Source organism: Ranitomeya variabilis, chromosome 2, assembly GCF_051348905.1.
Source record: "Ranitomeya variabilis isolate aRanVar5 chromosome 2, aRanVar5.hap1, whole genome shotgun sequence".
In the NCBI taxonomy this organism is placed as follows: domain Eukaryota; kingdom Metazoa; phylum Chordata; class Amphibia; order Anura; family Dendrobatidae; genus Ranitomeya; species Ranitomeya variabilis.
The window spans coordinates 927,798,145-927,823,373 of record NC_135233.1 but is presented as its reverse complement, the minus strand read 5'-3'; the positions used below and the strand labels follow the sequence as shown (position 1 = coordinate 927,823,373).

The 25,229-nt window shown below is 48.2% G+C and overlaps 1 protein-coding gene across 3 annotated transcripts in view; it reads right to left on the bottom strand.

The window, feature by feature from the left end:
* The window catches only part of KPNA4 (karyopherin subunit alpha 4), a 148,246-nt gene that overhangs the window by 12,206 nt on the left and 110,811 nt on the right, over nucleotides 1-25,229 (bottom strand). For all 3 annotated transcript variants that reach the window (XM_077290645.1, XM_077290644.1, XM_077290646.1), the window contains exons 12-15: nucleotides 22,024-22,152; nucleotides 21,744-21,848; nucleotides 21,588-21,659; nucleotides 20,686-20,848 (exon numbers count right to left, since the gene is read on the bottom strand). In XM_077290645.1, coding sequence (XP_077146760.1) covers nucleotides 20,686-20,848; nucleotides 21,588-21,659; nucleotides 21,744-21,848; nucleotides 22,024-22,152 — 469 coding nt within the window. The remainder of the gene's footprint in view (nucleotides 1-20,685; nucleotides 20,849-21,587; nucleotides 21,660-21,743; nucleotides 21,849-22,023; nucleotides 22,153-25,229) is intronic.

The window sequence follows — 25,229 nt, the reverse complement described above, 5'->3', positions numbered from 1 at the left end:
CCGCACTCACGGGGTGAGCGCGGCCGGGTGTCAGCTGACATCCGGCACTATGTGCCAGGAGCGGTCACTGACCGCTCCTGGCACGTTAACCCCAGGCACACTGCGATCAAACATGATCGCAGTGTTCTGGCGGTACAGGGAAGCATTGCGCAGGGAGGGGGCTCCCTGCGTGCTTCCCTGAGACGATCGGTACAAGGCGATGTGCTCACCTTGTACCTCCTCCCTGCAGGCCCCAGATCCAAAATGGCCGCTGGGCTACTTCCGGGTCCTGCAGGGAGGTGGCTTACCAAGTGCCTGCCCAGAGCAGGCGCTGGTAAGCCAGGAGCAGGGCACGTCAGATCGCTGATCTGACACAGTGCTCTGCATAGTGTCAGATCAGCGATCTGTCACTATACAGTGATTTCCCCCCTGGGACAAAGTAAAAAAATAATTTTTTAACCCCTTCACCCCCAAGGGTGGTTTGCACGTTAATGACCGGGCCAATTTTTACAATTCTGACCACTGTCCCTTTATGAGGTTATAACTCTGGAACGCTTCAACGGATCTTGGCGATTCTGACATTGTTTTCTCGAGACATATTGTACTTCATGATAGTGGTAAAATTTCTTTGATATTACCTGCGTTTATTTGCAAAAAAAATGGAAATTTGGCGAAAATTTTGAAAATTTTGCAATTTTCCAACTTTGAATTTTTATGCCCTTAAATCACAGAGATATGTCACACAAAATACTTAATAAGTAACATTTCCCACATGTCTACTTTACATCAGCACAATTTTGGAACCAAAATTTTTTTTTTGTTAGGGAGTTATAAGGGTTAAAAGTTGACCAGCAATTTCTCATTTTTACACCACCATTTTTTTTTTAGGGACCACATCTCATTTGAACTCATTTTGAGGGGTCTATATGATAGAAAATACCCAAGTGTGACACCATTCTAAAAACTGCACCCCTCAAGGTGCTCAAAACCACATTCAAGTTTATTAACCCTTCTGGTGCTTCACAGGAATTTTTGGAATGTTTAAATAAAAATGAACATTTAACTTTTTTTCACAAAAAATTTACTTCAGCTCCAATTTGTTTTATTTTACCAAGGGTAACAGGAGAAAATGGACCCCAAAAGTTGTTGTACAACTTGTCCTGAGTACGCCGATACCCCATATGTGGGGGTAAACCACTGTTTGGGCGCATGACAGAGCTCGGAAGCGAAGGAGCGCCATTTGACTTTTCAAGTCAAAATTGACTGGAATTGAGATGGGACGCCATGTTGCGTTTGGGGAGCCCCTGATGTGCCTAAACATTGAAACCCCCCACAAGTGACACCATTTTGGAAAGTAGACCCCCTAAGGAACTTATCTAGAGGTGTGGTGAGCACTTTGACCCACCAAGTGCTTCACAGAAGTTTATAATGCAGAACCGTAAAAATAAAAAATCATTTTTTCACAAAAATTATCTTTTCACCCCCAATTTTTTATTTTCCCAAGGGTAAGAGAAGAAATTGGACCCCAAAAGTTGTTGTACAATTTGTCCTGAGTACGCTGATACCCCATATGTGGGGATAAACCACTGTTTGGGCGCATGGGAGACCTCGGAAGGGAAGGAGCGCCATTTGACTTTTCAATGCAAAATTGACAGGAATTGAGATGGGACGTCATGTTGCGTTTGGAGAGCCCCTGATGTGCCTAAACATTGAAACCCCCCACAAGTGACACCATTTTGGAAAGTAGACCCCCTAAGGAACTTATCTAGATGTGTTTTGAGCGCTTTGACCCACCAAGGGCTTCACAGAAGTTAATAATGCAGAGCCGTAAAAATAAAACAAAAATTTTTTCCCACAAAAATTATTTTTCAGCCCCCAGTTTTGTATTTTCCCGAGGGTAACAGGAGAAATTGGACCCCAAAAGTTGTTGTCCAATTTGTCCTGAGTGCGCTGATACCCCATATGTGGGGGGAACCACCGTTTGGACGCATGGAAGGGATCGGAAGTGAAGGAGCGCCATTTGGAATGCAGACTTAGATGGAATGGTCTGCAGGCGTCACATTGCGTTTGCAGAGCCCCTAATGTACCTAAACAGTAGAAGCCCCGCACAAGTGACCCCATTTTGGAAACTAGACCCCCCAAGGAACTTATCTAGATGTGTTGTAAGAACTTTGAACCCCCAAGTGTTTCACTACAGTTTATAACGCAGAGCCGTGAAAATAAAAAATCTTTTTCCCACAAAAATTATTTTTTAGCCCCCAGTTTTGTATTTTCCCAGGGGTAACAGGAGAAATTGGACCACAAAGGTTGTTGTCCTATTTGTCCTGAGTACGCTGATACCCCATATGTTGGGGTAAACCCCTGTTTGGGCACACGGGAGAGCTCGGAAGGGAAGGAGCACTGTTTTACTTTTTCAACGCAGAATTGGCTGGAATTGAGATCGGACGCCATGTCGCGTTTGGAGAGCCCCTGATGTGCCGAAACAGTGGAAACCCCCCAATTATAACTGAAACCCTAATCCAAACACACCCCTAACCCTAATCCCAACAGTAACCCTAACCACACCTCTAACCCTGACACACCCCTAACCCTAATCCCAACCCTATTCCCAACCGTAAATGTAATCTAAACCCTAACCGTAACTTTAGCCCCAACCCTAACCCTAACTTTAGCCCCAACCCTAACTGTAGCCTTAACCCTAGCCCCAACCCTAGCCCTAACCCTAACCGGAAAATGGAAATAAATACATTTTTTTTATTTTTCCCTAACTAAGGGGGTGATGAAGGGGGGGTTTGATTTACTTTTATAGCGGGTTTTTTAGCGGATTTTTATGATTGGCAGCCGTCACACACTGAAAGACGCTTTTTATTGGTAACATTTTCGGACACGTGACCGTTTTTGATCGCTTTTTATTCCGATTTTTGTGAGGCAGAATGACCAAAAACCAGCTATTCATGAATTTCTTTTGGGAGAGGCGTTTATACTGTTCCGCGTTTGGTAAAATTGATAAAGCAGTTTTATTCTTCGGGTCAGTACGATTACAGCGATACCTCATTTATATTATTTTTTTATGTTTTGGCGCTTTTATACGATAAAAACTATTTTATGGAAAAAATAATTATTTTTGCATCGCTTTATTCTCAGGACTATAACTTTTTTATTTTTTTGCTGATCATGCTGTATGGCGGCTCGTTATTTGCGGGACAAGATGACGCTTTCAGCGGTACCATGGTTATTTATATCTGTCTTTTTGATCGCGTGTTATTCCACTTTTTGTTCGGCGGTATGATAATAAAGCGTTGTTTTTTGCCTCGTTTTTTTTTTTCTTACGGTGTTTACTGAAGGGGTTAACTAGTGGGCCAGTTTTATAGGTCGGGTCGTTACGGACGCGGCGATACTAAATATGTGTACTTTTATTGTTTTGGTTTTTTTATTTAAAGAAATGTGTTTATGGGAATAATTTTTTTTATTTTTTTTTCATTATTTTGGAATATTTTTTTTTTTTTTTTTTTTTTTTTTTTTTTTTTTTACACATTTGGAAAATTTTTTTTTTACTTTTTTACTTTGCCCCAGGGGGGGACAATACAGATCGGTGATCTGCCAGTTTGCATAGCACTCTGACAGATCACCGATCTGAGAGAAGTGCAGGCTGCTTCACAGTGCCTGCTCTGAGCAGACTTCTGTGAAGCCACCTCCCTCCCTGCAGGACCCGGATCCGCGGCCATCTTGGATCCGGGTCTGGAGCAGGCAGGGAGGGAGGTAAGACCCTCGCAGCAACGCGATCACATCGCGTTGCTGCGGGGGGCTCAGGGAAGCCCGCAGGGAGCCCCCTCCCTGCGCGATGCTTCCCTGCACCGCCGGCACATCGCGATCATGTTTGATCGCGGTGTGCCGGGGGTTAATGTGCCGGGAGTGGTCCGTGACCGCTCCTGGCACATAGTGCCGGATGCCAGCTGCGATAGGCAGCTGACACCCGGCCGCGATCGGCCGCGCTCCCTCCCTGAGCGCCGCCGATCGCGCTGGACGTACTATCCCGTCGGTGGTCATACGGGCCCACCCCACCTCGACGGGATAGTACGTCGGATGTCAGGAAGGGGTTAAATGTTTAAAAAGGAAAAAAAAAAATCCTAAATAAAGAAAAAAATATACTGTTCCCATAAATACATTTCTTTATCTAAAAAAAAAAAAAAAAACAAACAAACAAAAAAAAAAACACAACGCATTATTATCATACCGCCGAACAAAAAGTGGAATAACACAATCAAAAAGACGGATATGAATAACCATGGTATCGGTGAAGACGTCATCTTGTCCCTCAAAAAACGAGCCGCGATACAGCATCATCAGCAAAAAAAATTAAAAAATTATAGTCCTCAGAATAAAGCGATGCAAAGAATTATTTTTTCTATAAAATAGTTTTTATCGTATAAAAGCACCAAAACATAAAAAAAAATTATGTAAATGATGTATCGCTGTAATCGTACGGACCTGAAGAATAAAACGTCTTAATCCATTTTACCAAACGTGGAATGGTATAAACGCCCCCCCAAAAGAAATTCATGAATAGCTGGTTTTTGATCATTCTGCCTCACAAAAATCGGAATAAAAAGCGATCAAAGAATGTCACATGCCCAAAAATGGTACCAATAAATTCAACTCGTCCCGCAAAAAACATGACGTCACATGACTGTGGACCAAAATTTTTGAAAAATTATAGGTCTCAAAATGTGGTAACGCAAAAAATATTTTTTGCAATAAAAAGCGTCTTTTAGTGTGTGACAGCTGCCAATCATAAAAATCCGATAAAAACCCCACTATAAAAGTAAATCAAACCCCCCTTCATCACCCCCTTAGATAGGATGTTTTGTGTGCGAATTTCACCTGCGGATTCCTATTGAGGAACAGGTGTAAATCCACACAAAGAATTGACATGCTGGGGAAAATACAACGCAGCGTTTCCGCGCGGTATTTTCCGCACCATTGGTACAGCGGATTTTCTTTTCTATAATTTTACATGGTACTGTAAACCTGATGGAAAACTGCTACGAATCCGCAGCGGCCAATCCGCTGCAGATCCGCAGCCAAATCCGCACCGTGTGCACATAGCCTAATTCTAACCCTAACCCCAGTTCTAACCCTGACCCTAGTGGAAAAATAAAGGTAAATACATTTTCTTTATTTTATTATTGTCCCTACCTATGGGGGTGATAAAGGGGGGGGGAATTCATTTACTATTTTTTTTTTTTTATTTTGATCACTGAGGTTTTATCACAGTGATCAAAATGTACCTGGAATGAATCGGCCGGCCGATTCGGCGGGCGCACTGCACATGCGCCCGCCATTTTGGAAGATGGCGGCGCCCATGGACAAGACGGACGGACACCGGGAGGCTCGGTAAGTATGAAGGGGTGGGAGCAGAGCACGGGGAAGGGGGGTGGATCGGAGCACGGGGGAGCAAACAGGAGGACGGAGAGAAGCGGAGCACAGTACGGGACAGGACGGAGGACTGGGGAGGAGGAGATCGGTGGCAGATCAGGGTTTCCCGCCATGCCCGATGATATTGCAGCATCGGGCATGGCTGGATTGTAATATTTCACCACTTTTCATAGGTGAATTACAAATTGCTCTGATTGGCTGTTTAAAGTTTAACAGCCAATCAGAGCGATGTTAGCCACGGGGGGGGCGCTGAAGTACCACTCTCCCTGTCCCTGTAGGTCGGGTGAAATTGGAGCTAACCCTTTCACCCGGCCTGCAGGGACACGATCACTGACACAGCATATGCGTCACAGGTCGGATTGGCACCGACTTTCATGACGCATACGCTGTGTCACAGGTTGGGAAGGGGTTAATACAGCTAGGATAACCCCTTCTTAAACTAAATATTCGGCCCAGATAAAATAAATCCTATAATCTCCTCCCGTTCCCATGGAAACGGCACTCACTCTCCCCAGGGCTGTGGTGCAGTGTTGTGATAAGCTGACAATCAGCGCTGGCGTCCCTGTGTCCGCTTTCGGACAAACATGAAGAGGAAGCCAGGGACCAGCTGCAGCACGGACTTCTTCATGTTCAGTTTATCTGAAGGCGGAGACCGTGACACCGGGGCTGATTGAGCGCCAAGCATCAAGTGTCACAACACCGCATCACAGCCCCGGGACAGGCGAGTGCCGACACCGCTGGAACGGCGCGGGAGACCAGGTTATATTATTGGGTCCGAACATTTAGTTTAAGAAGGGATTGTCCTAGTAGTAGACAACTTCTTTAAGTATCACTTAGACAAGCTGATAATTGGCTCCTTAAAACACTTTGCTGATTTTCGGCTTGTATAAACACACAGGCAAACACCTGGTGAATGAACAAAACACTTGCCTGCTGGGCGATTGGATTGTTCATGCTGACAATAAAAACCACTCTAGCAGCATATTATCTTGTGCACACAGGAGATGTCCTGCCCATTATACCGTATATACTCGAGTATAAGCCGAGATTTTCAGCCCAAATTTTTGGGCTGAAAGTGCCCCCTCGGCTTATACTCGAGTCACGGTCTGTGGCAGGGTCGGCGGGTGAGGGGGAGAGGGCGCTGAGGCATACTTACCTAGTCCCGGCGATCCTGTCGCTCCCCCTGCCCGTCCCACGGTCTCCGGGTGCCGCAGCCTCTTCCCCTGAGCGGTCACGTGGGACCGCTCATTAGAGAAATGAATAGGCTGCTCCACCTCCCATAGGGGCGGAGCCGCCTATTCATTTCTCTAATGAAGCGGTGCCGGTGACCGCTGACAGAGAAAGAGGCTGCGGCACCGAAGACAGGCAGGGGAAGGAGCGGGACGCCGGGAGCAGGTAAGTATTACATATTTACCTTCCCTCGTTCCACACGCCGGGCGCTGTCTCCATCTTCCCGGCGTCTCTCTCTCCGCACTGACTGTGCAGGTCAGAGGGCGCGATGACGCATATAGTGTGCGCGCCGCCCTCTGCCTGATCAGTCAGTGTGCGGAGAGACGCCGGGAAGATGGCGCCGAGGAGCTGCAGGCAAGACAGGTGAGTATGTGTTTTATTATTTTTATTGCAGCAGCAGCAACAGCTATGGGGCAATAATGTACGGTGCAGAGCACTATATGGCACAGCTATGGGGCAATAATGGTGCAGAGCACTATATGGCACAGCTATGGGACAATAATGGTGCAGAGCACTATATGGCACAGCTATGGGGCAATAATGAACGGTATGGAGCATCTATTTTTATTTTTGAAATTCACCGGTAGCTGCTGCATTTTCCACCCTAGGCTTATACTCGAGTCAATAAGTTTTCCCAGTTTTTTGTGGCAAAATTAGGGGGGTCGGCTTATACTCGGGTCGTCTTATACTCGAGTATATACGGTATATTCTATGCACATAGAATGAACGGGTTAATGATCACTCACTGCACATATTAATTGGTCTACCTCGCTAACAGACCAATCGGTTTGCAAGTAATCAACTATTAAGATCAGTGGTCCGATCATGTAAAATCGACCCATAGATTAGACAACGTAAACAGATTAGATTAGATATTGGTCATCCGGTCAGATGGTGTCTAGTAAACAGAGATGAGCGAATTTGCAGCTGTGTCACAGTCACAACACATGTAAGGACAGCAAGCTTGTTGGGCTCTCCACGTATGTGTCGTGACTGACACAGCCGTGACACATGCAGCTGCGGTGCCCATCAGCTGCTGGCCGGAGTGGTCCAGGAAGCCGGGCAAATTCGCTCATCTTTACTAGTAAATACTGACACTGTCTAGCTACCCAACCAGTTGCCAGAGAAAATGACAAGTGGTCAGTTTTTTCCTATAGTTTTAGAATTACAAATGAATAATACAGTAACAGTTTCTACAGTTATTTTATGTAAAATACATAAGGAGAACCAAATTTTCTTGAAATCACCCACAAACATGCCAATATAGAGTCAGGTAATCAGCTCCCACTACTGGGGCACAGATGGATCATAAAGAGAGGCAGTGACGGAAGAAGGAAGAGATTTATGAAATAGTTATAAAACGTTTAAAAAAATAAAAAAAAAAAATAGGGTTTTTTGTGTACTCACCGTAAAATACTTTTCTCCGAGCCACTCATTGGGGGACACAGGACCATGGGTGTTATGCTGCTGTCACTAGGAGCTGACACTAAGTTGAGACAAAAAGTTAGCTCCTACCCTGCAGTATACACCCTCATGCTGGCTTCCAGAGACCCAGTTCAGTGCAAAAGCAGTAGGAGATCAATAACAATATATTACATAACATTAGAGTATAACATGTCAGAGAAAGTCAAGAACCAAAAAGGTAACGAGCCGTAAGGCTAACAGGGTGGGTGCTGTGTCCCCCAATGAGTGGCTCGGAGAAAAGGATTTTACGGTGAGTACACAAAAATCCCTATTTCTCCTTCGCCACATTGGGGGACACAGGACCATGGGACGTCCCAAAGCAGTCCCTGGGTGTGAAACAATACAACCAAATAACTCCGTGTACCATCTGACTATAAATGCGCGACGGCCGCTTGCAGAATACGTCTGCCGGGGGCCGCATCCATAGAGGATTGAATGTGGACATTGTAATGTCTTGTGAAAGTATGCAGGCTCGACCACGTTGCGGCCTTGCAAACCTGCTCCGCCGTCGCCTGGTGCCGGATGGCCCAGGAAGCACCCATCGACCGAGTGGAGCGTGCTCTAATCCCCGCCAGGATAGTCCTGCCCCTGACCCGATAAGACTCTTGAATTGCAGAACGGATCCATCTGGCTATTGTGGCCTTAGACGCGGCTGAACCCATTCTGTGACCCTCCAGGAGGACAAAGAGGGAGTCCGATTTGCGGAAGGGAGCAGTCCTAGAAACGTACCTCCTGAGGGCCCGTACCACGTCCAGGGTGTGCAGGGCCTTTTCGACCCTGTGTTTTGGCTGTGGGCAGAAGGAGGGAAGAATGATATCTTCGTTAAGATGAAAAGATGAAACCACCTTAGGGAGAAAATCCTGAGATGGGCGTAGGACTACTTTGTCCTGGTGAAAGGAAAGAAAAGGCGCCCGGCAGGACAGCGCGGCCAACTCCGAGACCCGTCTGATAGATGTTACTGCCACAAGGAAGGCGACCTTCCAGGAGAGGACAGATAGCGGGACATCCTGCTGAGGTTCGAAAGGAGGTTCCTGAAGCACGCCCAGAACCAAATTGAGATCCCAGGTCTCTAAAGGCATTCTGTAGGGGGGTACCACATGGGAGACCCCTTGAATGAAGGTCCGGATCTGCAAGTTGGCAGCAATCTTACGTTGGAACAACACAGATAACGCGGAGATCTGACCCTTGAGGGAACTGAGCGCCAGGCCGGAATCCTAGCCTGACTGGAGAAAATCCAAGATGATAGGGATTGAGAAAACAAGCAGACCTCGGAGCCTGCACCACGAGAAGAAGGTTTTCCAGGTGCGGTGATAGACGCAAGCGGAAGACGCTTTGCGAGCGCTTATCATGGTGGGAATGACGTGCTGGGAGAAACCAGCTTGAGTTAGAATCCAGGTTTCAACAGCCACGCCGTTAAACATAGGGCCCCTGAGCTCTGGTGGCAGATCAGTCCTTGGCGAAGCAGGTCTGGACGGTCTTGTAACCGCCAGGGGATGTCGGATACGAGTTGAACGAGCTCTGCGTACCATGCGCGACGTGGCCAATCCGGGGCGACAAGAATCACCGGAACCCCCTCCGTCTTGATTTTTCTCCAGTCACCTTCCACGACAGCAGTATCGGAGGATGTCTCCCCGCCCTAATAGGGGACAGGAAACAAAGAGGTTAAATACCCCTCCCCTTCCTGCAACCACCAGTGTTTTTCCTGTCCCCTATGGGGCATGAAGAGGTTCTCTGATAGTGCTGCCGTGGCCGGCGATCGGGAGCACCGTTACCTTTGTAGCCGGGCAGTCGAGGTCGGGGGCTCCGCTCTCCTCCTCCATCCAGACTGCTCCCATCTCCGTGCTTCCACGCGACTTGGGACCCCTGCCCGCCCTACCCGCGCCTCTTTCGGGAGGCAAAGCAGGGCGGTGCGGTGCTCCGGGGTCCTTCTTAAGCTCCCCGGCTTCCTCCTCCCTCCACGCTGCTGCTGGAGCTGGCGCGCGCGCACCGGAAGTGACGTTCTGCCGAACTTCCGGTTTTTTCGCCAGCTCCTTGCGCCGCAGCTCCCGCGCGCGCCGTTCAGCGTCCTGAGCCAGGACATGCAGTGGCGGCATGGACGGGGCGTCCCTGACACCCCCCCCCATCAGACGGACACCATGAGGGGGAGGAGCACCACCAATCTCGCTAGGAGCCTCGGTAACCTATTTATTCCTGGCTAAGGAAGCCTCCAGGTAAGACCTCCTGTCTATACCCTCTATAGTCAGATCTCTGATATGGATGGCGACAAATCCCTTCACTCTGCTTCTGCAGAGCCCAGCGCTCACCCCCCTGCCGTAAGTAGTGGGATGATGTCCCTTGCTGTCCATTTTTCTAAAAACAAGCGACTTAGTCCGTCTTCTCTCTCTCTCCTTTAGGGAGACAAGACTTCTGCCCCTAAGAAGGTGCCCAGTCGCAAGTGTGCTGCATGTGCGTCCAAGCTTCCCTCCACATATAAAAAGAAGCTCTGCCAGCCATGCACAGACGAGGTTCTGCGTGCTGAACAGCCCTCTCTTATGGAGAGCATCAGGACTCTCATCAGGCAGGAAGTTCAATCTTCCATGGCGACCTTCTCCCAGCCCCCGACACCACAGCCTCCTCCTGCTAAAAAAAGGAAAATAGCCCCTGTAGTCTCTGACTGACTCAGGAGAAGTGCATACTTCTGACTCAGGGGACCGTTGGGAGAAAGAGTTCTGCCTCTACCTCGGCTCCCAAATCAGACAACAAAAAATATCTCTTTTCCTCCGAGGATTTGGAGGAATTAGTGTCTATGGTAAGGGGCACCATGGGGGTGGAGGAGGAGGTGGAGGGCCATTCTGTACAGGATGACATGTTCGGGGGGGTTAAAGCCCAAATCGGTAAAGGGATTCCCCATACACGAAAATATAGAAAGCCTCATCCTCCATGAGTGGGGCCTTCCAGAGAAAGGGTTAAATGTGCCATCAGAACTCAAGAACCGTTTTCCCTTGGAGGGAGACTGTTCTCTTTTCGAAATGCCCAAGGTTGATGTCCAGGTTTCAAGGGTAACCAAAAAAACGGCCCTGCCTTTTGAAGATTCCTCCCAGCTAAAAGATCCCATGGATCGCAAAACTGAGAGTTTATTAAGAAAATCCTGGGAGACTTCAACTAACCTACTGAGGTCCAACGTGGCATCAACATGTGTAGCCAGATCCCTGTTCCTCTGGCTGCGTACATTGGAAAATCACCTGGTGCAGGGTACACCCAGAGAAGAGATTCTTAATTCTCTTCCTCTGCTCCAAAGGGCAACCGGATTCCTCGCGGACGCCTCCGCAGAATCAGTACGGGTTGCCGCTAAATCAGCGGTTCTCACTAATTCCGCTAGAAGAGCTTTGTGGCTTAAATCCTGGGGAGGTGATATTACCTCAAAGTCTAAGCTTTGCGGTATACCTTTCCAGGGTCATTATGTATTTGGGCCAGTCCTGGACAAAATCTTGGACAAAGCTTCGGATAAGAGGAAGGTCCTTCCGGAACAAAGAAACCCTAAGAAGCGGTTTTTTCGTCCCCCCCCCCCCCCCGTGACCAAACCCCCCAGCAGAATTACAGGGGTAAGGGCAAATCAGGACGATGGAGTTACCCCAAGGGAGGAATGGCCAGAAACATCCTGGTCCCCCAACCGACTCAGGCCTCCGAAAAACAATGACTGCCCTCCGGTCGGGGGTCGACTCTCGGGATTCCTCTCCCAGTGGCAGGTGATTACCACAAACCAGTGGGTCCTACGTACCATACGGGAGGGACTAAGGTTGGAGTTCGAGAGTCCTCCTCCCCATCGTCTGTCTATCACTTCCCTACAATCCCCAGGACTTCGGGAAATTTTGATGCCGGATATCCTAGACCTGCTTCGAGCGAAGGTGATCTCCCAGGTACCACATCGGGAAATAGGAGAAGGTCACTATTCCCACCTCTTCGTGGTGAAAAAACCCTCAGGGAAACATCGCATCATTATCAACCTGAAACCTCTAAATCAGGTAATAAAATACCGGAAATTCAAAATGGAATCGATCAGATCAGCAATCCCACTGATCGGTCAGGACTGGGTGATGGCGACACTGGACCTGAGGGACGCATACTATCATGTGCCAATACACCCAGACCACAGAAGATTCCTCAGGTTCGCGATCTCCCAAAACAAACGGGTCAGCCATTACCAATTCAACGTCCTCCCGTTCGGAGTCTCGTCGGCTCCACGAGTCTTCTCCAAGATTATGACAGAAGCGGTAATCTTTATTCGTCAACAGGGGATCTGTGTCATACCATACCTGGACGATTTTCTTATCATCGCTCCATCCGCTTCACGTCTCAATCAGAATGTGACAAGAGTCCTCGACATTCTAGAATCTCTCGGGTGGATCCCGAACCTGGAGAAATCAGACCTCCAGCCTTCACCACAGAAGAAATTCCTAGGAATCCTTCTGGATTCGGAGAAGAGAACGTCCTTTCTACCCGAGGACCGTCAGACCGATCTTGTCCGCAGGATCTCCAGGTTCAGAGATCAAAGAGCCCCGACTCTAAGAGACTATGTCAGTCCTGGGTTCATTGACATCCTGCATTCAAGCAGTCTCCTGGGCACAAGCCCATACGAGAATACTTCAATCACACATCCTGGCATATTCAAGAGGACATCAGATGGCCTTAACCAGGAAGATTCCCCTTCCCTCGCATGTGAGATCCTCTCTGTTATGGTGGCTGAACCCCCAGAATTTACACCGAGGAGTCAGCTGGGATCAGCTTCCCCTCAGAGTTCTCACAACAGACGCAAGTCAGAGAGGTTGGGGGACCGTGATAGAAGGCTTCCACTTCCAGGGGTTGTGGGCCCCAGATGTGAGACGCAGTTCCTCAAATCTGAGGGAATTGAAAGCGGTGGAAGAGGCGCTAAAAGCCGCATCTATCATCATCCAGGGCTACCATGTCCGGGTGATGTCCGACAATATGACCACCGTGGCATATCTCCGACACCAAGAGGGCACAGGACACTCGAACCTGAAGCTGACTGCTGGAAGGATTTTTTCCTGGGCAGAAAACCACCTGATGTCAATCTTGGCAGTTCATATAAGGGGATTGGACAATTCCCAGGCGGATTATCTCAGCCGGAGAGACTTCCATCCAGGAGAATGGTCTCTAAACCAGGAGGTATTCCTAGCCCTGGTCCAAAGGTGGGGAACTCCCGATGTGGACCTATTTGCCAGCATTCAGAACACAAAATCAAACACCTTCTCCCTGACCCCCTCAAACGGGACACTAGGACTGGACGCGTTCTCCCACCCCTGGGAGTTTACCCTGGCATATGCTTTTCCACCAATACCATTGCTACCCAGGACGTTGCAGAAGATCCGGACGGATCAGGTCACAACGATTTTGGTGGCCCCATTATGGCCAGGAAGGAGCTGGTTCAGCGCACTAACTGGCATGTGTCTAGAAGGCCCGATTCCGCTACCACAGAGACACGACCTTCTTCAACAAGGTCCCCTGACCCATTCAGACCTACACAAAACTAAAGTTGACAGCCTGGTTACTGAAGCCGAGATCCTGAGAGCCAGAGGACTCTCGCAGGAAGTAATCGAAACCCTACAGAAAAGTAGGAAGCCAATAACGAACGCCATTTATGGCAAGATATGGAAGAAATTTTCATCATGGTGTGCCCCGAACAGACCGGATCCCTTCAACCCAAATATTGCGCAGATTCTTCAATTCCTACAGAAGGGCTTAGAGCTGGGTCTTTCACCAAGTACCCTAAAAGTTCAGGTGTCAGCTCTTGGTGCTTTCTTTGACCGGGATCTAGCAAATCATCGATGGGTGAAACGATTCATATCATCGGCAACCAGAATCCGTCCGAGACCCCAGATCCATACCCCACCTTGGGACTTAAACCTGGTGCTAAAAGGTCTGACCGGGGACCCCTTTGAACCCCTTTCAGCATCTAGCTTAAAGATCTTAACCCTCAAAACGGTCTTTCTGGTAGCTATCACTACTGCCAGGCGTATAGGGGAGTTACAAGCCTTATCGATTCAGGAACCATTCCTGACTATAACTACGGATAGTATAATCCTCAAATTAGACCCGTCCTTTACACCTAAGGTAGCTTCAAGCTTTCACAGAAATCAGGACATCATATTACCTTCTTTCTGTCCCAATCCCTCTAATCCTAAAGAGGAGGTCTTTCACACCCTGGACGTCCGCAGGGTGGTCCTGTTCTACCTCCAGCAAACGGAGGATTGGAGGTTGGATCAAAACCTGTTCATCCAGTGGTCAGGGCATAATAAGGGCAAGAAGGCAGCCAAAAGCACAATCGCTAATTGGATAAAGCAGGCCATTAGCCTAGCATACTCTTCTCAAAAGCCATCACCCCAGCTTCTCTGAAGGCCCACTCTACCCACTCAGTCTCAACCTCCTGGGCAGAAAGGGGAAGCGCATCAGCAGAGCAGATTTGCAGAGCCACCACCTGGTCGTCAATACACACGTTCACCAGGCACTACAGGCTCAACTTCAACAGGGATCTAACGTTCGGCAGACGTGTTCTGCAGGCGGTTGTCCCTCCCTAAAGAAATTAGCGGTTGGTATCACTCCGATACTGCTGTCGTGGAAGGTGACTGGAGAAAATAGAATTAGTTCTTACCGGTAATTCGGTTTCTAGGAACCTTCCACGACAGCACTAATTTCCCTCCCTATCTGTTTTATAAATTTATGATTCCTGCACTTAAATGGTAACTATACATGCTACTGTGTCCAGAAAAAACAATGGTGGTTGCAGGAAGGGGAGGGGTATTTAACCTCTTTGTTTCCTGTCCCCTATTAGGGCGGGGAGACATCCTCCGATACTGCTGTCGTGGAAGGTTCCTAGAAACCGAATTACCGGTAAAAACTAATTCTATTTTTGCTCTTCCCACCTGTAGCGACGGAAATAAGCTGGTCTAATTTTTCTCCAAAGAGGCATCCGCTCTGAAAAGGAAGGGAAACCAGAGACTTTGAGGAGGAATCTGCGCGCCACTCTCTAAGCCAAATAGCTCTCCTAATGGTGATGGCGTTTGAAGCCGCAGTTGCCGCACAGTCCGCTGCGTCTAAAGACGCGTAAATCACATAATCTCCAGCCATGGCAATTTGTTTGGCAAGGTCTGCCGCCTCAGATGGGAGATCCTGTTCCTGAATGGATTTTGCCAGGGCATCTGCCCAGGAAACCATCGCTTTGGCGACCCAAGCCGCCGCGAAGGAAGGAGATAGGGAGGAACCTGAGGCCTCGTACACTGAGCGAGCTAGGGAATCTAGCTGGCGTTCTGTGGGATTTTTAATTGAAGCACCATCAGGTACGGATAGGAGCGTCTTGGTAGCCAAGCGCGATACCGGAGGATCTACTAGTGGATATTCCGTCCAATCTTTAACAAGATCTGCGGAAAAGGGATACTTCGATTCCAGGGCCTTTTTGCCCATAAAACGCTTATCCGGTTGCTCCCTGCGTCGCCGGACTATATCCAAGAAATCTGGGTGAGAGGCGAACACCTTATGGGAACGCTTGGTTCTCGTAAAGGAGACTGGATGGTCCGGAGCCGAATTAGGGTCATCGTCCACTTTTAGCGCATGATTGACTGCCTCGATGAGGGAGTCAACAGTAGATCTAAACTCCGGAGCATCCGGATCTAAGGATGCGTCAGACTCATACTCAGTCGTGATCGCTACGAGCCCCTGGAGAGGGTGAGCGAGAAGTGGAGCTACCAGAGGCTGAATGGCGTGGTGAATGCTTAAGACAGGTAGTGCGGATCCGTTTTTTTGATGACCGTGCCTCCTTGCGGTGAGAGCGGCCCCTGCTGGCCGACGCTTCCCCTGATATGGTGGGATCTTTTAACCCATGAAAAAGAGTGCCCCGTTCCCCAGAGGGGTCATGAAGGGATTCAATCGCTTTGGCCAACGAAGCCATGGACGGTGACAGTGACACGGCCCACTGAGGGGGGCTGGATACACTGGGGTCGGTAGCGGCGGAGGGCTCCTGGGCAGGGCAGAGAGGGGAACTTTGAGGCTGAGAGTGAGTAGCCTGGCAGGTGGTACACACAGTAAAAAAAGATGGTATGCACCTTAGTGGTCTTTTTACCCCTTGACTGCGACATGTTGTACCCCAAAGTGAGAAAGGAGGCTGCTAGTGGAAGCTGAGGGGTAACGCTGCAGGGAAGCGCTAAGCGCTGTCTCCTTACCCAGGTCCTGTGCCCAGCAAACGGATATGGACGGAAAACAACCTCCGAAGCTGCTGGACGTTGTGAGGGAAGACGGCCGGCGCTGCTGTGCAGAGGAAGATGGCCGCCGAGAGTTCGAGGGGTAGTCTCGCAAGGCGCGAGAAGCGCCAGGACCGGGGGCAGAGGCGCATGGATGACGCGAGTGTGGGCGGAGCCTATCGAGATGCGGCCGGTACTAGGCCGAAGCCGGGGGCTACATTTTCGGCTTCGGCCGGCGCGCACCCGCGGACCGCCGGGAAAAACGCCGCAGAGCCCATTCCGCCATGGAGCCCTCCCCAAAAACGCGACCCCTACATGCACTTACCCCTAAGAGGGGAGGGGGGGGGGCGGGTCCTGAGAAAACTCGGATCTCCTCTGTACCAGCTCCAAGGTAGATAGGATGGTGCAGGGTTAGGGAAGCCTCCATCCACCATCCCCATGAAAAGGGGGGTGGAGAGGAATCGTACGCCTCCTTCCATCATCCGCTTTTTCAGTGGTGATGCAGTGGGGGCTGCACGGACGCCACAGTGGAAACGTGCCTCTGAACAGCCGAGGGTGAGACCTGGCGGGCAGGGCAGATGTCCGGCAATAAGGCCTGGCTGCAGAAGAGGATACTGGAGATGACACTCCAGTGCTCGTCTGTGAAGCAGGGGGGAGATCGATGCCCTTGAAGAGGCCCGTCGCCCAAAACGTCAGCTCAGGCAGTGGCATCCCACGTCGCAGGAGAGGATACGGAGAGAGAAAACTCCCGTGCTCGCCTGTTGTTGATTCGGGGAGATCGGAGCCTTGAAAGGTTCCGTCGCCCCTCCGTCCGGTAAAAGAGTGAAATCCAGTGTGCCTCCTACGGACACTAGGCTTGAACTGGGTCTCTGGGAGCCAGCATGAGCGTGTATACTGCAGGGGAGGAGCTAACTTTTTGTCTCAACTTAGTGTCAGCCTTCTAGTGACAGCAGCATAACACCCATGGTCCTGTGTCCCCCTATGTGGCGAAGGAGAAAAAAAAAAAAATACCGTATATACTCGAGTATAAGCCGAGATTTTTCAGCCCAAATTTTTGGGCTGAAAGTGCCCCTCTCGGCTTATACTCGAGTCACGGTCGGCGGCAGGTGAGGGGGAGAGAGGTCTGTCGCATACTCACCTGCTTCCGGCGCTCCTGGCGATGTCCCTGCCTGTCCCACGGTCTTCGGGTGCCGCAGCTCTTCCCCAGTTCAGCGGTCACGTGGCACCGCTCATTAAAGTTATGAATATGGACTCCACTCCCATAGGGGTGGAGCCGCATATTCATAACTGTAATGAGCGGTGCCAGTGACCGCTGACAGAGGAAGAGGCTGCAGTGCCCGGAGACCATCTGTCCGGGATAAGGAGCCAAGGGACGTCATACTTACCTGTCCTCGTTCCACACGCCGGGCGCCGCTCAGTCTTCCCATCCCCTTGCTCTGACTGTTCAGATGCGGAGAGACTGGACGCTGAGGAGCTGCGGGCAGCAACTAGAGGTGAGTATGTCATTTTTGTTTTTTTTAATTGCAGCAGCAGCATTGTATATGGGGCACAGCTTTATATGGAGCATCTTATGGGGCAATAACGCTTGTGCAGCATTATATGGGGCAAGTGACTGTACGGAGCATCTTATGGGGCCATAACGCTTGTGCAGCACTATATGGGGCAAGTGACTATGTATGATCTTATGGGGCCGTAAGATTTGTGCAGCCCTATATAGGGCAAATATCTCTGTGGAGCATCTTATGGGGCCCTTATTACCCTTTATGCAGGATTATATGGGGCATATTTTAATATGGAGCATCTAATGGGGCCCATCAAACTTTATGGAGCATTATATGGGGCTCCTGATTCAATATGGATATTCAAAAACACTTAACCTACTGATGTCTCAATTAATTTTACTTTTATTGGTATCTATTTTTACCGGTAGCTGCTCCATTTTCCACCCTAGGCTTATACTCGAGTCATTAAGTTTTCCCACTTTTATGTTGCAAAATTAGGCGGTTCGGCTTATACTCCTCGAGTATATACGGTGTGTATCTATATATGATATAAAAAATATATATATATATATATATATATATATATATATATATATATATATATATATATATATATATATATATATATATATATATATATATATATATATATATTTTTTTATATCATATATAGATACACACCGTATATACTCGAGGAGTATAAGCCGAACCGCCTAATTTTGCAACATAGAACTGGGAAAACTTAATGACTCAAGTATAAGCCTATGGTGGAAAATGCAGCAGCTACCGGTAAATGTAAAAAAATAAACAGATACCAATAAAAGTAAAATTAATTGAGACATCAGTAGGTTAAGTGTTTTTGACTATCCATATTGAATCAGGAGCCCCATATAATGCTCCATACAGTTCATTATGGCCCCATAAGATGCTCCATACAAAATAGGTCCATATAATGCTCCATACAGTTCATTATGGCCCCATAAGATGCTCCATATAATGCTCCATTCAGTTCTTTATGGCCCCAAAGATGCCCCATATAATGCTCCATGCAGTTCTTTATGGCCCCATAGACGCTCCATGTAGCATTGTGCCACATGTAATGCTACTGCTGCACAAAAAAAAAAAAAAAAAAAAAGACACTCACCTCTCGTCGCTGCCCGCTGCTCCTCAGCGTCCCGTCTCTCCGCACTGACTGTTCAGGCAGAGGGCGGCGCGCACACTAATACGTCATCGCGCCTTCTGACCTGAACAGTCACTGCAGAGGACGCGGAAGACGAAGCGGCGGCGGAACGCGGAAAGGTGAATATGATATACTCACCTGTTTCCGGCGCTCCTGGCGTGGTCCCTGCATGTCCCACGTCTCCGGGAGCGGCAGCTTCTTCCTGTAGTGAGCGGTCATGTGGCACTGCTCATTACAGTAATGAATATGCGAGTCCACCCCCCCATGGGAGTGGAGTCCACCCCCCCATGGGAGTGGAGTCCACCCCCCCATGGGAGTGGAGTCCACCCCCCCATGGGAGTGGAGTCCACCCCCCCATGGGAGTGGAGTCCACCCCCCCATGGGAGTGGAGTCCACCCCCCCATGGGAGTGGAGTCCACCCCCCCATGGGAGTGGAGTCCACCCCCCCATGGGAGTGGAGTCCACCCCCCCCATGGGAGTGGAGTCCACCCCCCCCATGGGAGTGGAGTCCACCCCCCCCATGGGAGTGGAGTCCACCCCCCCCATGGGAGTGGAGTCCACCCCCCCCATGGGAGTGGAGTCCACCCCCCCATGGGAGTGGAGTCCACCCCCCCATGGGAGTGGAGTCCACCCCCCCATGGGAGTGGAGTCCACCCCCCCATGGGAGTGGAGTCCACCCCCCCATGGGAGTGGAGTCCACCCCCCCATGGGAGTGGAGTCCACCCCCCCATGGGAGTGGAGTCCACCCCCCCATGGGAGTGGAGTCCACCCCCCCATGGGAGTGGAGTCCACCCCCCCATGGGAGTGGAGTCCACCCCCCCATGGGAGTGGAGTCCACCCCCCCATGGGAGTGGAGTCCACCCCCCCATGGGAGTGGAGTCCACCCCCCCATGGGAGTGGAGTCCACCCCCCCATGGGAGTGGAGTCCACATTCATAACTTTAATGAGCGGTACCAGTGACCGCTGAACAGGGGAAGAAGCGGCTGTGCCCCAAGACCGTGGGAGATGCAGGGACCGCACCAGGAGCGCCGGGAGCAGGCGAGTATGACAGGCATCGCTCCCCCTCGGCTTCCATGACTCAAGTATAAGCCGAGAGGGGCACTTTCAGCCCATTTTTTGTGCTGAATACCTCGGCTTATACTCGAAAATATATCTATCTATCTATATATCATCGAGTACCTCTAGCTGAAGGGGAGCTGTATATAGAGCCGTCAGCATAGACCGATTAGAAAAGCGTAAGTGGGAGTAGTAGAATGCCAGTGCATATAAATAAAATAATCTTTCCATTATATTCTTACGTGGCCAAGGTATAAACATCGGAATCTAATGCCAACAGCACTGCTTTCCCAATTAGAAATGTATTTAATGTGAATGGTATAATTACCTATGGTGAGGGAATTTGCGGCTGCTAGAGATCCAACAGGCTGGTGTGTCCCTTTACCAGACATACGTTTCACGTCACTTGCTTCATCTGGGGATGTCTATACTTTGCATACGGGTCTTTTTCAAGTGTCTCAACTAGAAATACTCCATGTTTTATATAGTTTTTTATATTTCTAAAACACTGAAGTTTGAGTATAACTATTTCATACATCTTTCTTCTTCTGTAATCAAACCGTAACTAAAACTTGGCTCAATTACAGAAAACAGTGAAACAGTTACAAACCTCCACATTCTTCGATAAGATTGGCTATAGTTTCAGCCTCGTCATCAGCCATTTTTAATATGTTACTCAAGCCATCCAACACCACCTGTATGACTTGGGCATCTTTCACAGTCAACAGGTTGCAGAAGGGTGGAATCACATTTTGTTGGATAAGATATGCAACCTAGAAAAGAGATCGCCAGATAGCATTAAGACCTGGATTACATTAGATTGTCGCCTTGTGAATGAGGCAGTTTCCAAACTTACAATTCAGCAAAAAATAAAAAAAAATTATGTAAAAACGGGTCAGTAATTTTACTTTAATCAGAAATTAAGTTTGCTAACGTTGCGTTGATGCAGCTTACCAATACATGTTTTTTAATTAAGTTCAGCATAGTTTTATTTCTGAAGCCAACACTCGGTCTTGTTGGACAAACCTTCGGTCTCATCAGCATGGTGCATTGTCTATAAGAGGACTAGACTAGATACAGTCTCAGCAATGGGAATTATTTTGGCAGTGAGGACATTCTCATATTACAAATAAATGTCCTCTACAAACCCTAAATCAAATGCAAATTGGTTTCATAGCATGAAAAAAAATGGGGGTTTCATGCACCAAGTGCATTGTACTTTGAAATGTATTTATTATTATTATTTTTTTAAATTATGGCACTAGTGAAGTCTAGGACACATGCATAGGGACTATTAGCCGTTAGGGCATGACTAATAGCCACTATTTTAATCTATGGTAGCCAAAAGCATGGGAGACAATGCACATGCCGCATACGGACTACTAGCTAACAGCAAGCCCAGTACTTTGTGATCTCCTAGTTATACATTAAGTGCATTATTTAGCGCCAGCACATATAGAAAGTCAGTATTGCATCACGTTAAGTGGAGGATTTTATCCCAACAGTACTCACTTGGTCTTTTCTTCCACTGATTGTTAAATTGCTTATAGCCCATGCTGCCTCCTTCTGTGTCCCAAAATCCCCCTATATAGAAAGGAACACAAAGGCTTCATTAGAAAACGATACCCAACGCATTGACTGCTGCTCAGTATCTACACAAAGCTTCACCTTATCCAAGAGGTGTATGATCATTGGTACAAGGTTAGCATCAATTACAGCTTGGACTTGTTGCTGGTTGCCTGCTGTGATGTTGGACAAAAACCAAACTGCCTCCTGCAAGAATCAGAAAATTGGTTTCATTAGATAATGTTCACCACACTCCAAATCAATTTATGACAACGACTAACTAAAAGACGACGACCCCTGCAGACATTCCTCCAGCTGACAAACACATAAAATATGAAGTATTGGAGCAACAGTCCGTATAGCGTAAGCGCTAACTACAAACCTTGTTAATCTTCTCCTTCATATGAGTAAGCAATGCTGGAAAGTGTGACAGTGCATCACAGTTCAGGACAACCTGGGTCTGCTCATCTGTCCCTGTGACAATATTACCTACAGCTCTCAAGGCCGCAGTCTGAAAGAGAACCCCACAATGTGTGAGCGCAGGAATACACAAGTACCTAACCACACACTGGCCACAGAACGTTTAATAGAAAGCACTGGGCAATATTTCTCTAGTAAGAAAAAGTCAAGCAAGTCCATAATCATGTAAGAAGTAAAAAATATATTTTATATGGTATTAATCAATATCAGTATACAGTTTAAAGGGTTGTCAGAGCCGGGGACAAAAGCGAGCTGTAACTGACTGTAGCCCGCTGAATCGTGACAGTATGATGTGCACGCGCCATCACAACTCCCTGCACCAATCAGCAGTCACATGACTGAATGTCATTTGCATACATGGCTTTTATCGAGAGAAGCCGAATGGTTCCAACCAGCACATGAAGTCACGTGACTGCAGGCTTGCTTTAAGTCCTGACTACACCTTTAAGTCAGCCATAATTAGGAATGAAGTAGTTGTTATTAGTTAGGCGTTTAAAGTTCCCATGAACATTACACCTGCAATCCCCGTTAAAGGGAATCTGTCAGCATGTTTTGCTACCTCATCTGAGAGCAGAATAAGGTAGGAAAAGAAACCCAAATCCAATGCTGTATCACTTAAGTCTACTGGGTTCAGCTTTCGTGATACAATCAGAGTTCTTAAGGCCCCGTCTCACATAGCGATTTACCAACGATACGACCTGGCCGTGATCGTTGGTAAGTCGCTGTGTGGTCGCTGGGGAGCTGTCACACAGACAGCTCTCTCTAGCGACCAACGATCAGGGGAACGACTTCGGCATCGTTGAAACTGTCTTCAACGATGCCGAAGTCCCCCTGCAGCACCCGGGTAACCAGGGTAAACATCGGGTTACTAAGCGCAGGGCCGCACTTAGTAACCCGATGTTTACCCTGGTTACCAAAAAAAACAAACAGTACATACTCACCATCTGATGTCCGTCAGGTCCCTTGCCGTCTGCTTCCTGCTCTGACTGAGTGCCGCCGTACAGTGAGAGCACAGCACAGCACAGCAGTGACGTCACCGCTGCACTCTGCTCTCACTGTACGGCCGGATCTCAGTCAGAGCAGGGAGCAGACTGCAAGGGACCTGACCGACATCAGATGGTGAGTATGTACTGTTTATTTTTTTTTACATTTACGCTGGTAACCAGGGTAAACATCGGGTTACTAAGCGCGGCCCTGCGCTTAGTAACCCGATGTTTACCCTGGTTACCAGTGAAGACATCGCTGGATCGGTGTCACACACACCGATTCAGCGATGTCAGCGGGACATCAACGACCAAAAAAAGGTCCAGGCCATTCCGACACGACCAGCGATCTCACAGCAGGGGCCGGGTCGATGGTACGTGTCACACATAGCGAGATCGCTACTGAGGTCGCTGTTGCGTCACAAAACTTGTGACTCAGCAGCGATCTCGCTAGCGATCTCGCTATGTGAGACGGGGCCTTTAGATGTAGCAGAGCTGAGAAAGCAGACCCTGCCCACACCAGGCTCAGCGTGTACAATGTCTATAGATAGTGAGCTGCTTATCACAGGACAGAGTGTGGTCTTACATACTGCTATAGACCCAGCAGTGATAAAGGTCCTTGTGATAAAACCTTCATTGTAGGTAAACAACAGCACACAGCTTGGTAAGTGACAGATTGTTGAATGTGTTTTAACTCTTACCTCAAGCGGTCTATAAATTACATATCAAAAACCTGCTGACAGATTCCATCAAAGCTTTATAATACTTGTATGCATTTGTTACTTACTAGACAATTTTAACCCCTTCATGACATCTGACGCAAGTTTACGTCATGGTCGGGAAGGGGTTCTCGCAAAATGACATAAGCGTATGTCATGGCAATCATAAGGGCACAGAATCTGTGCCCACACGATAGCTGCTGGGAGCTCAGCGTAAGTTATAGCAGAGATCAGTCTGTCACTGCCAGGAGTGGGCTCCCTCTGCCTTCAGATTGGTGCCCCGCAACATCATGGTGAGGGCCTGATCATAGCCATGTCAAATCAAGGTAGTCATGACGACCTACGGGTCACCCAGTTACAGCAAGCCTGTTAGACCATGCTGAGAGCACTAATAAAAGCTAAAGTCCCGTATAAGGACCAAGTGAAAAAAAAAATAAAAAATAAAAAATATATTAAACCAATACATGGATATATTTATGGAACCCCTTCCCAAAAATACATTTGGTATCACCGTATGCAGAACGAACCGAACTATAAAACTGTTTAACCCCTTTAGTGAAAACGCTGTAAAAAAATAAAATAAAAAAGTTGCAAAAAAATTCTTTCATCATATTGCCCCCCAAAAAAGTTGAAACGTGATTGTTACAGAACCCCCCAGCACCCAGAATATGTTATGCAGTTATTTGTATATATAATAGGTTCCATGTGAGATATATGTCCCTAATGCATCAGCCCACAGGCTGCGCCCCTGGGCAGAGGAGATAAGATATCCCCCTTCTGACCTCCCCCACCTTTGTAATTCCCACAGTAAATATCAGCAGGCTCCGGCCACCTGTGGCTATTGTAATGCATGTCTGGCCTGCTGCTTTTGAATGGGCCTGCCCTCTGTATTGGTTGTGATATATATTCTGTGTTCTGTGAGTAAAGAGTTGTCACACTGGAAATACGTGGAGAAGCAGTGATATTTTATATGCGCCCATGTAATCAAGGAATTCCAGTCAGCGTCCTTCATTCAGAATCCAGCCAAAGCAGAGTGGACCTCCTGAACCACGGGGTGGTACTGAAAGAGGTACTCCAGCACAGCAGACTCTGTTACAGTGATCAAAGAGTCAAATGTAAATAAAAATAGTATTGCTGAAAATGGCATCTTGTCCTGCAAAAACCAAGCCACCGTACATCTCAGTCAGCGGAGAAATAAAGTTATAGCCATCAGAATACAGCGATGAAAGTTTTTTGTCTATAAAATGTTTTTTATAGTGTAAATGCGCTAAAACCTTAAAAAACAAAAAATTATATAAATGTGGCATTACTGTACTCGTACAAACCTGAAGAATAAAGATGCCTCATCACTTTTACCATATGGTGAATGGCATAAAAATTATAACCTTGAAAAACACTAAATTTTC